Here is a 13059-nt window from a genome sequence, read left to right as displayed (position 1 = left end):
AGCACAAATAAGGATCACACGGCTACAACACAGGTGTTTGGGGTCTCAAGGCCAATACACACAAAACAATAAAATGATGTTTTCCAGAAAACTGGTAAGAAACATTTTACTGTCATTTTAAAACACTGTCTCAAATAATCTTTCACCAAGAGCTCTAAGTGATATGTACAATACAAGATGTGAGAAGTACATGAAGAATTCCTTTTGTTTAGAGACTAGGTCTGAGCCCAGTGCAACATAAGGTAGTACGCGCTGTGTTAAAAATAAGATTGAAAGAAAGTAAAACTGGCCAGGCACAGTGGCTCATGCCTGTAATCCCAGCACTTTGGGAGGCTGAGGTGAGTGGATCTGCTGAGGTCAGGAGTTTGAGACCAGCCTAGCCAACATGATGAAACCCCATCTCTACTAAAAATAAAATGTTAAAAATTAGCCATGCGTGGTGACGGGTGCCTGTAATCTCAGCTAATTGGGAGGCCGAGGCAGAAGAATCGCTTGAACCTGGGAGGCAGAGGTTGCAGTGAGCTGAGATTGCATCATTGCCTTCCAGCCTGGGCAACAGACCGAGATTCCGTTTCAAAAAAAAAAAAAGAAAGTGAACTATTTTAAGACCTTCCTCTAAGTAACAGAACAGTACTCTGTCCCTTAATAAAATGGCTGTGTGCCCTTTCATCTGGTTTCAGTGCTTCTCTGAGGTCATAAGGCAACCTAGTCTTATGATAATCTTTGGAAAAGAACTTAAGCCTCAAGTTAAGCAGTCCCACCTATCACCGATGGAAGGGAAATTTCAGCATGCCTTAGGGTTGAAAGAGGTGCATGTGTAGAAGAAAGGGAATGAAAAAGGAATTCCACAGATATACTTAGCTTCGGTTAGCCCAGTTTTGGGAGCCATTAACATGAACAATGTGATAAACCACAAAGTAAGGGTGCTTTGGAGATGTACAATATTAGGATTATGTCACATGTAGAGAAAATGTACATGAAACTATACTACTATAAAAAGGGTCTAAGGGAACACTAAGAAATGGTCTTTCCACTATACAAATTAAACATGGGCCGGGCAAGGTGGTTCACGCCTCTAATGCCAGCACTTTGGGAGGCTGAGGAGGGTAGAATGTTTTACCCCATGAGTTTGAGACCAGGCTGGGCAACACAGTGAAAAAAACTCCATCTCCACAAAAAATAAAAAAATTAACTGGGTGTAGTGGCATGTGCTTGTGGTCCCAGCTACCTGGGAGTCTGAGATAAGAGGACCACCTGAGCCTGGGGAGGTCAAGGATGCAGTGACCCGTGATCATGCCATTGCACTCTAGTCTGGGCAACAGTGAGACTCTGTCTTAAAAAAATAAAAAATAAACATTTATTTATATAAAATTGCAAAAATATTTCAGAAAACAAACCAAAAACAGGGTATGAGAAATAGATCACAATGTCATTATTTTAGTTACTCCAACATTTTGGTGTATTTCTTTTGGGTTTTTTTCTACCTTTCAAAGATCGTGGTTGACTTCATGTACATACAGTTTTATACAAACATACCTCAGAGATCGTTGCAGATGCAATTCTAGACTACTGCAATAAAGTGAATACTGCAATAAAGCAAGTCACAATGAATTTGTTTCCCAGTGTTTATAAAAGTTATGTTTACACTACGCTGTAGTCTATTAAGTACATAATAGCATTATGTCTAAAAAAATAATGTACATACCTTAATTTAAAAATACTTTATTGCTAAAAAGTGCTAATGATCACCTTGAGCCTTTCGTGAATTATAATCTTTTTGTTGGTGGAGGGTCTTGCCTTGATGCTGATGGCTGTTTGTTGAAGGTTTGGGTGGCTATGGCAATTTCTTAAAACAAGACAACAATGAAGTTTGCTACCTCGACTGACTCTTCCTTTTCTGAAAGATTTCTCTGTAGCATGCAATGGTTTGCTACCTCGACTGACTCTTCCTTTTCTGAAAGATTTCTCTGTAGCATGCAATGCTGTTTGACAGTGTTTTATCCACAAGTTCTTTCAGAACTGGAGTCAATCTTCTCAAACCCTGCAGCTGCTTTATCAAGTAAGTTTATGCAATATTCTAAATCCTTTGTTGTCAATTTCAACAGTGTTCACAGTATCATCACCAGGAGTGGATTCCATCTCAAGAAGCCACTTACTTTGCTTATCCATAAGAAGCAAATCCTCGGCCGGGCGCGGTGGCTCAAGCCTGTAATCCCAGCACTTTGGGAGGCCAAGACGGGCGGATCACAAGGTCACAAGATCAAGACCATCCTGGCTAACACGGTGAAACCCCATCTCTACTAAAAAATACAAAAAACTAGCCGGGCGAGGTGGCGGGCACCTGTAGTCCCAGCTACTCAGGAGGCTGAGGCAGGAGAATGGCGTGAACCCGGGAGGTAGAGCTTGCAGTGAACTGAGATCCGGCCACTGCACTCCAGCCTGGGTGACAGAGCGAAACTCCGCCTCAAAAAAATAAAGAAGCAAATCCTCATGCATTAAAGTTTAATCACAAAATTGCAGCAATTCAGTCACATCTTCAGGCTCTACTTCTAATTCTTGTACTCTTGCTGCTTCCACCATATCTGCAGCTAATTCCTCCGCTGAAGTCTTGAACTTAAGTCATCCACTAGGGTTGGAATCAATTTCTTCCAAACTCCTGTTAATGCTGCTACTATGACCTCCTCTCGTGAATCACAAATGTTCTCAATGGCATCTAGAATGGTTAGTCCTTTCCAGAAGGCTTTCAATTTACTTTGACCAAATTCATCTGAGAAATCACTATCTATGGCATCTATAACCTTACAAAATTTATTTTTCTTTTCCTTTTTTTATTTTTTTTTTGAGATGGGGCTTGCTCTCTCACCCAAACTGGAGGGCAGTGGCTTGATCACGGCTCACAGCAGCCTCAATCTCCTGGGACCATGAAGCTGATCCTCCTCCTACCTCAGCCTTCCAAGTAGCTGGGTCTATAGGCACCACCATGTCCGGCTAATTTTTTTTTTTTTTTTTGTAGAGACAAGGTCTTACTATGTTGCCCAGGCTGGTCTCAAACTCCTGGGCTCACACAATCCTTCCTCCTTGGCCTCCCAATGGGCTGGCATTATAGGCATGAGCCACCATGCCTGGCCACAAAATATATTTCTTAAAACAGTAAGACTTGAATGTTGAAATTACTCCCTGATCTCATGGGTGCAGAATGGATACTGTGTTAGCAGGCACGAATACAGCATTAATCTCCTTGTACATCTCCATCAGAGCTTTTTTTTTTTTTTGAGATGGACTCTCACTTTGTCACCAGGCTAGAGTGCAGTGGCACGATCTCGGCTCACAGCAACCTTCGCCCCCTGGGTTCAAGCGAGTCTCCTGCCTCAGCACCTCCCAAGTAACTGGGACTACAGGTGTGACCCACCACGCCCAGCTACTTTTTGTATTTTTAGTAGAGACGGGGTTTCGCCATGTTGGCCAGGCTGGTCTCGAACTCCTGGCCTCAAGTGATCCACCTGCCTCGGCCTCCCAAAGTGCTGGGATTACAGGCGTGAGCCACCGTGACTGGCCTCCAGCAGAGCTCTAAGGGACCAGGTGAATTATCAATGAACAATATTTTGAAAGGAATCCTTTTCTCTGAGCAGTTGGTCTCAACAGTGGGCTTAAAATTTTCAGTAAACCATGCTATAAGAGTTGTCTGACAGGTGCTCACAGAGTTGTCTGACACAGGGTTGCCACAAATCTTCCATTTTTTACAAATAGAATATCTAGTGAGCACAATAAGCAAAGTGCAATGAAACAAAGTATGCCTGTACTCTGCGTTTCACTTCCTATAAGGGCAGTTCTCCCCGTGGATAGACAACACTTCATAAAATATAATTTACAATGGCTGCACCATAAACCACATGGCCACATTCATCATTCAAGGATTTCTTATAAACAGATGTGTTGTCACCCAGGCTTTTCTGTTCCATTTATAAAGCACAGGCAGAGTACATTTAGCATCATTATTAAGGGCCCTAGGATTTACTGGATGGTAAATAAGTGCTGGTTTCAATTTAAAGTTACCAGTTGTGGCCAAGCGCAGTGGCTCATGCCTGTAATCCTAGCACTCTGGGAGGCTGAGACGGGTGGATCACTTGAGTTCAGGAGTTTGAGACCAGCCAGGACAACACGGTGAAACCTTATTTCTACCCTGAGGTGCCAGGAGGCAAAGGTTGCAGTGAGCTGAGATCACGCCACTATACTCCAGCGTGGGTGACAGAGCAAGACTCTGTCTCAAAAAAAATAAAAATAAAAATAAAAATAAATAAAGTCACCAGCTGCATTATCCCCTAACAAGAGAGTCAATCCTATGCTCTGAAGCCAGGCATTGACTTCTAGCTATAAGTCCTAGATGGCATCTTCTTCCAACAGAAGCCTGTTTCATCTGCAGTGAAAATCTGTTGTTTAGTGCAGCCACCTTCATCAATGATCTTAGTTGGATCTTCTGGATAACTTGCTGTAGCCTCTCCATCAGCACTTGCTGCTTCACCTTGCGCTTGTACGTTATGGAGATGGCATCTTTCCTTAAACCTCACGAACCAACATCTGCTAGCCTCAAACTTTTCCTCTGAAGCTTCCTTACCCCTCTCAGACTTCACAGAATTGAAGAGTCAGGGCCTTGCCCGAGATTAGGCTTTGGCTTAAGGGAATGTTATGGCTTGTATCATCTTCTCTACAGATCACTGAGACTTTCTCCAAATCAGCAAGAAGGCCGTTTTGCTTTCTTATCATTTGTGTGTTCACTGGAGTAGTACTTTTAATTTCCTTTAAGAACTTTTCCTTTGCATTCACAACTTGGCTGTCTGGCACAGAGGCCTCGCTTTTAGCCTATCCTGGCTTTCAGCATGCTTTTTTCACTAAGCTTAATAATTTCTAGCTTTTAATTTAAAGTGAGAGATGTGTGACTCTTCCTTCTACTTCAACACTTGGAAGCCATTATAAGGTTATTAATTAGTCTAATTTCAATACTGTTGTTCCCAGAGAATAGGAAGGCCCCAAAAGAGGGAATGAGATGGGGAATGGCTGGTTGCTGGAGCATTCAGAATCCACACAACACTGATCAATTATGTTCATCTTCCTATATGAGCATGGTTTGTCGTGTCCCAAAATAACAGTAACATCGATCACAGGATCATCAAAACAGATTTAATAATAAAAAAGTTTGAAATATTTCAGGAATTGCCAAAATGTGACAGAAAGACACAAATGAGCACATGATGTTGGAAAAATGGTGCTCACAGAGTTGTCTGACACAGGGTTGCCACAAATCTTCCATTTTCTACAAATAGAATATCTACTGAGCACAATAAGCAAAGTGCAATGAAACAAAGTATGCCTGTACTCTGCGTTTCACTTCCTATAAGGGCAGTTCTCCCCGTGGATAGACAACACTTCATAAGATATAATTTACAATGGCTGCACCATAAATCACATGGCCACATTCATCATTCAAGGATTTCTTATAATACAAAAGTATTACAATCTTATATAGTACTTTATCATTTCCAAGACATGTTCACTTCTGTCTTTACAAACATTATTATTTGCCCCACTTTATAGAAAAGTAAGCAGATTTTAAAAAGATTCAGTAACTTAGCCCTCAGAAACACACTGATGTTGAGGTCTGATCAAATATTCATGCATTCTGATTATCTGACCACTTTGTTCATCTTCTTAAAGGATATACATTGTCCTGTAGAGTTATTCTCTCTCTGATGATTGCATCAGGGGACAAAGTTGTGTTGTAGCAGTAAGCATAACACACTCAGAAATACTATCTCCCCCCCGCCCACTATTCTTAGCCACTTCTTGCAGAAGACCTAACACTCCCACTTTGAATACAGTTGACCCTTGAACATGGGTTTGAACTGCACAGATCCGCTTACAAATGGATTTTCTTCCACCTCTGCCACCCAAGGCAGCAAGAGCAATCCCTCCACTTCCCCAGCCTACTCAATGTGAAGATGGCGAGGATAAAGACCTCGAAGATGATCCACTGCCACTTAATGAATAGTAAATATACTTTCTATTCCTTTTGATTCTCTTAATAACAGTTCTTTTGTCCAGCTTACTTTATTGTAAGAATATAGTCCATAATATATATAACATACAGAATATGTGTTGACTGTTTACACTATTAGGAAGGTTTGCCGTCAACAGTAGGCTATTAATAGTTAAGTTTTGGGGAGTCTAAAGTTGTATATGAATTTTTAACTGCGAGGGGGCCCTTAACCCCCATGTTGTTCAAGGATCAACTGTAGCTGGTACAAAGAGACTTCAAAACTAGGGAGCGATGTTCTGTTACAGTACCTTCAGATTATGTATGATATCTATCCGCTTGTTCTGGCTGTCCTTAAAGTGAACTTGGACTCTGACGGGAAACTCACCCCAGCCTCTTCTGGTCAGGTGAAAAGGAGGCTCTCTATGGAAAAGCAGATATTAACACGTTCATCCATGTTCACTCTCTCATCCTACACAGGAAAAGTTTTCTGATAATGGATAAATCAGAAATTCACTGTCTTCTGAGAACCATTTAGGTTCCTCATTTAAAACTAAATCAATACGCTGAATTTTGCTAAAATGCTAAATTATAAAAGAAAAAATTCAACTCAAACCTCTATTAAACTTTCAATTACTGAATGCTAAGAGAGTAAACTTAGACTATATAATCCAATGTCATCTTCACAGACGAGGGAACTAAGGTGATCTGATGAATGTCACTAGAGGGCCAGGATCCTTAATTGGCATTTGACAGATATAGGCCATGAGATATACGTTCCCTACCCTAAACCCTTGTATTTATTCCTCCACTGAGGCAGAAACAAAATGAATCATGAATGTGCTCAACTGAAAGTGACAATTTATTTGAAACTCTCTGCTAAGAAGACTTAAAGAAAGATCATATGTTCACAATATGACCTTCCCTGAATAGTGACAACAACTGATTTTAGTGGCCAGAGAGGAATGTGTGTGCATGCTAACTGGACTGGAGAATTCTCAGCACAATGTAATTTGTGAAAGAAAAACAAGGAGGGGGGGTGGGAATTGATGGAAAAGAAGAGCAAACTGTTAATAACTGGTGATGGGCACAAGAGGGTTCATTATACTCTTTACTTCTGTATATGTTTGAAATTTTCCATAATAAAGAAATTTAGAAATTTAATTGAGATATCATTAAGTACTCAAAACAATATGGTTTAAGTCTATAGGGAAGAGAGAGAATGCTTTTAAAACAAAAATATTTGTTGTGAATCCTGGCTTAGAATTAGTCATGAGAGAAGATATGAAAATTACAAGGAGGCTGGGCACGGTGGCTCATGCCTGTAATCACAGCACTTTGAGAGGCCACGACAATCGCTTGAACCCGGGGCCGGACGCGGCAATGAGCTGAGATCACACCACCGCACTCCAGCCTGAGAGACAGAGCGAGACTCCATCTCAAAAAGAAAAGGACAAGGAGAAAGAAAGACAACAGATGGTGTTTTTGGAAAACTGAATTGAGGGAGTGTAGAGTTCAAGAACACAACCTGAGAGGAGTGTAACAGATGTGAATTAACGAGCCCAGAGCCAGGAGCTAACAACGGAGCCTGGGACAGGAAAAATTCCTGCGTATGAGGGGAGCCTAGAAAGCAGGGAAATTAATAAATACCTTATAAGCCAAAGAGAAAAGAAAGCAAACTAGAATGGCCTGGATGGAAGAAACCAGTTGCAAAGGAGCTAAGAGAAGCCGCTGCGATGTTCGTATACATTCATGCTTGGGGTCAAACGAGAACGTAGACTTGAGACAGTCTCAAATGGGACCCACAGCCAGAGATACAGGGGAGCCTAGAGGCATGGTGGACTTGAGTCAATTAACGGAAATTCTACTGATGTGAACTTTGGTTATTTAAATTCCAGTAAAGCTAAATGGTAAGTCTAAACTCATTTGCAACATGCCTCAATCACACTGAATGCTGAACTTCTCTCAATGAATATGCTAAATTAGGTATGCTTCTCAATTTATATACAAGGCCTAACCTTTAGTGAACAGGCAGGCAAGACTGCTGCTAGAGAAGACAGACAGACAGCACAAAGCCAGGAAAAACGAACAATGCTTTTTAACAGGAAATTCCTCCATAACCATATTTTTAGAAGCAAAAAAAGAACCTAAGATCTATGACAACATTATTTATGGAAATGGTATACTTCAAAATACGTTACTTGACACAATAAAGGACTGCCTCCCCTGAACCAACTTCAGTATTTCTAGATTCCTCATAGAAGGTGAAATAAATCAATGACACCAAGAGGGAAAAACCGTAAGACTATGGAGATTAAACAAAAATGGCTTTATTAGAAACACAGAATGGAGTACAGCTCCTTGCTCGACTAATTTATTCAAACGGCCAATCAGTCTTTTAGCGTCACTCTGAGTGATCCTGAACTCACTACTTCATGAGACCCTCTGTTACATTTCTGAACAGCTCTATTATAAAATGACTTCTTCTACCTCCTGCATGTTAATTCCAGATATGCCATCTGGAATCACAAAGAGTAAATCCTTCCTCCACATGAAAGCCCTTTAAAAGAACCAAAGCATTCCCTCAAGTCTTTTCAGAATGAACATCTCTGCTCCCCACAACAAGAGTGGCAGCAAACACTGCTCTCCTACGTTTCACTTTTGCTATGACCCAATCAGTGTTCTAAGCCCTTTAGCACTATTAACTTACTTAATCTTTATAACCACACTATGAAATATCCCCTCTGAGACACAGTGAGGCTGAATAACTAACTTGCCAAGGTCACACAGCAAACAAGCAGTAGAACCAGAATGCAAACTCAAGCAATAGGCTCCAGGGCCATGCTTTAGCCACTGTGTGCTAGTCTACATCCCCAAGGTGACAGACCTCACTTCCCAGACCACTCTCCCTAGTATGCACAATAATATGACTGGATATTGCCCGACTGTGCAGGGCATGGAATGCCCACATCACTTCTTCTGGGTACTTACTCCTCTAATGTAGCTACTCGAAAATTTCAAATTACAGATGTAGCTCACAGTATATTTCCATTGGACAGTGCTGCTCTAGAGCGTTCCTACATTCGAGTGAAATAAAACAGATAGGAAGGTTTGGAAGAGGCTCACTAGGATTCCTCTGGGGAGCTGGCCCGCTCCAGTTTCACACACACCAAGGGCAGGAACACTCCACGCGGTTTCCCAAAGGCAGAGTCCTGTGCTCTTCACAATCCCTGTATCAAACCCTGAGCCTAGCACATATCTAGTGACTATCTTGTACCTAAAAAAAAGCAAAGTTTACAATCGCAGCTTTTAGGAATTTGGCTAAGGGTTGTCCTGACAACTGAACAAATGTGAAAAAAGTGCTTCAATAAGAGCAGAATCCACCCATCTCTTTGTCAGGTAATGTGCTGTGATGAAGAGAGTCAGGGTGTGTAAGAAAAACATTTGTGCTTTGATCCAGAAGTAAGATTAACCCCAAGTTTCAAGGCAGCTGCAAAAATCCTCCCTTATTGGTTAAATTACTTTAGATACCTAACACAACAAACATCTTCAGAGTCCTGCAAATAACATAAGAGTTATAATTAAACCTAGGACATATGTTAACAGTCCTAACCTACTTTATATTGGTTACACCATATCTGGAGTTTTAGGTTCAGTTCTAAAAAGGTTATTTTAAAAGGAATATAGATAAACTGGAGTATGCCAAAGAATACAACCTGAATGGCAAAGGAACACAAAACAAAGTCACACGAGTGACAAATGATACAAATATAGATGAGGCCCAGTAACTGCTTTCAAATATCTAAACAACTATACAAGGAAAAGGGATTATGATGATTCTGAGTGGTACACAAAGCATATGAAAAGCTTACTGTTTAGAAGAGGAAGTTAGATCTCTGCTCAATATAATTAAAAACTTCCAAACGAAACCAGCCACCTCCAAATGGAATGGCCCATTTCATGAATTCAATAATTCACTCAGTATCAAACATGAAATGAGGCTGGGTACATGGCTCACACCTGTAATCCCAGCACTTTGGGAAGCCAAGGCAGGAGGACTGCTTGAGGCCAGGAGTTCGAGACCAGCCTGGGTAAAAAATTAGCTGGACATAGGTGGCACACACCTAGAGTCCTAGCTACTCAGGAGGCTGAAATGGGAGGATAGTTTGAGCCCAGGAGTTCGAGGCTGCAGCGAGCTATAATCATGGCACTGTTCTCCCCGCTGGATAATAGAGCAAGACTCTGTCTTTAAAAAAATAAATGAAGGCCGGGCGCGGTGGCTCAAGCCCGTAATCCCAGCACTTTGGGAGGCCGAGGCGGGTGGATCACGAGGTCAGGAGATCGAGACCATCCTGGCTAACATGGTGAAACCCCGTCTCTACTAAAAATACAAAAAACCAGCCGGGCGTGGTGGCGGGCGCCTGTAGTCCCAGCTACTCGGATGCTGAGGCAGGAGAATGCCGTAAACCCGGGAGGCGGAGCTTGCAGTGAGCCGAGATCGCGCCACTGCACTCCAGCCTGGGTGACACAGCGAGACTCCGTCTCAAAAAAAATAAAAAAATAAAAAATAAATAAATAAATAAACGAAATTGGCTGGGTACAGTGGCTCACGCCTGTAATCCCAGCAGTTTGGGAGGCTGAGCCAGGCGGATCACGAGGTCGGGAGATTGAGACCATCCTGGCTAATACAGTGAAACCCCATCTCTACTAAAAATACAAAAACATTAGCTGGGCTTGGTGGCAGGCGCCTGTAGTCCCAGCTACTCAGGAGGCTGAGGCAGGGGAATGGCGTGAACCCAGGAGGCGGAGCTTGCAGTGAGCCAAGATTGAACCACTGCACTCCAGCCTGGGCAACAGAGCAAGACTCCGTCTCAAAAAAATAAAAAATTTTTAAAAATTAAAAATTTAAAAAAACACAAAATGAGCATTTACTACATGCTAGGAACTATGCATGGGGATATTTATTTATTTATTTATTTTGAGTCTTGCTCTGTCAACTAGGCTGGAGTGCAGTGGCATGATCTTGGCTCACTGCAACCTCTGCCTCCCAGGTTCAAACAACTCTCCTGCCTAAGCCTCTTGAGTAGCTGGGACTACAGGCACACACCACCAGGCCTGGCTAATTTTTTTTTGTATTTTTAGTACAGACAAGGTTTCACTATGTTGTCAAGGCTGGTCTCAAACTCCTCACCTCGTGATCCACCTGCCTCAGCCTCCCAAAGTGCTGGGATTCCAGGCATGAGACACCGTTCTCGGCTCACCCTGGAGATATTAAGACAAGATAAGGTCCCAAACATCGATAAGTTCTAAATCTGGTGAGACATACATGTAAATGAGCAAGTGTAGTAATAGACTTACATACATTATCTGCTATTAAACACAGAGCTACGGTCAATCACAGCATATGATTTCTCCAGGAGTTTTAAAAACCAGAAGCATATAAGCAATAATCTCTTTTAAAGTACTATTTACAAATCCTACTATTGTTATTAATGAAGTTTGACTTGCTATGGGAAAAGGTATGTTGTAAAGGTGTGTGCCACCAGGCTGTGAACAGCTAACTGCTCAGGCGTGGCACAGAAGACACTGTCAGAGTGGCAGAGATCAGGCTGAAAATAAGACACAGGCAATTTTGATGACGTCAAACCTCATACACGTAATGAAACAAAGTTCATTTACTATCAGCAGAAAACACTCCAGATGTCCGGGATGAAAGAGAAACTGGATAAGGAGTTGCAGCACAATCCTTTCTTTGGATTTTCTCACTGTTACAATAGATCTTGATAAGTGATTTGCCACACCTCTGCCTGCAGATTAGTAAAGACTTCTTAGCAAATAAATCTCACTAATTACTGCAGGATGGTCTTTACAAATTAAAAGAAATAATGTGTTTTACAAATTCTCATTTCTGGAATGAGAACAGAGAAACAAAATAGGCACTGGTATTGCATTTTTAAGTATTAAGGGTTTTATGTAATTAGATTTTAATCCCATCCTTTTGGGTATATTAGATTTCTATCATCAATAAAAATATAATACATAAGAAGAAAAACATACCGTACCTACCTATAAAAATCTCATTTCCAAATATTCCACTGTCTTTTTTTTTTTTTTTTTTTTTTTTGAGATAAAGTTGCGCTCTGCCGCCAGGCTGGAGTGCAGTGCCACAATCTTGGCTCACTGCAACCTTCAACTCCCTGGTTCAAGCGATTCTCCTGCCTCAGCCTCCTGAGTAGCTGGGATTACAAGCACGAGCCACCACGCCCAGCTAATTTTTGTATTTTTAGTAGAGACAGGTTTCACCATGTTGGCCAGGATGGTCTTGATCTCCTGACCTCGTGATCTGCCCGCCTTGGCCTCCCAAAGAGCTGCGATTACAGGCCTGAGCCATCACGCCCAGCCTATTCCACTTTCTGACCACCAACCCTTATCTTTCCAGTTTCACCCCAATCCAACTATTCTTTGACTTCACGAAGACTTCTATTTCTTGACCACAAAACTTTTCACCAGCCATCACTGCTCCTATATACGCTGTCTTCTCTCCTTACTCAGTTTAGAGTCTATGATATATCCCTAAAATAAACTAAGCATCAAAGTGAAGAAATCAAAGAACCAAGAGACCACGGTTTTGGATGAATTGTCTATATGTATGCAAAGTCCTTAAGAATGACAGCAAGAGTTATGGTAGAGAGAAAATCAGTAAACCAGGTGTTGATACCTTTTACAAAAAGTCTCAGCTCCGTTGAGGCTGCTACTCCTCCCTCTGCTACAATTATCTATTAACTTCCCCAGTCACCCTTGGCAGGGAAAGGTGGTCTGGAAGCCATAAATATGATCAAGGAAGACACCTTCCCCACCCTCAGGCCCAGTGGTGTGTGGGAGGAAAAAAAAAAAGCCACCATTGCTTGAAAGGGTTAAAGAAGAACCAGAGTTCTCAGGGGGCAGCGATGTTTTGTTTTAAGAGTCGGGCTCTGAACAGAGCAGAGAACAGATATTTCACTGATAATAACCAACAACGACTTCCACGGTGC

The 13059-nt window shown here is 41.7% G+C and overlaps 1 protein-coding gene across 15 annotated transcripts in view; it reads right to left on the bottom strand.

Annotated features, from left to right (window-relative positions):
• The window catches only part of LOC105480599 (kelch-like protein 24), a 176217-nt gene that overhangs the window by 65874 nt on the left and 97284 nt on the right, over positions 1-13059 (bottom strand). For all 15 annotated transcript variants that reach the window (XM_071091344.1, XM_071091346.1, XM_071091343.1 and 12 more), the window contains one exon: positions 6340-6451. In XM_071091344.1, coding sequence (XP_070947445.1) covers positions 6340-6451 — 112 coding nt within the window. The remainder of the gene's footprint in view (positions 1-6339; positions 6452-13059) is intronic.

This window comes from Macaca nemestrina, chromosome 2 (genome assembly GCF_043159975.1).
Source record: "Macaca nemestrina isolate mMacNem1 chromosome 2, mMacNem.hap1, whole genome shotgun sequence".
Taxonomy (NCBI): domain Eukaryota; kingdom Metazoa; phylum Chordata; class Mammalia; order Primates; family Cercopithecidae; genus Macaca; species Macaca nemestrina.
This window is presented reverse-complemented; position numbering and strand designations above follow the sequence as displayed.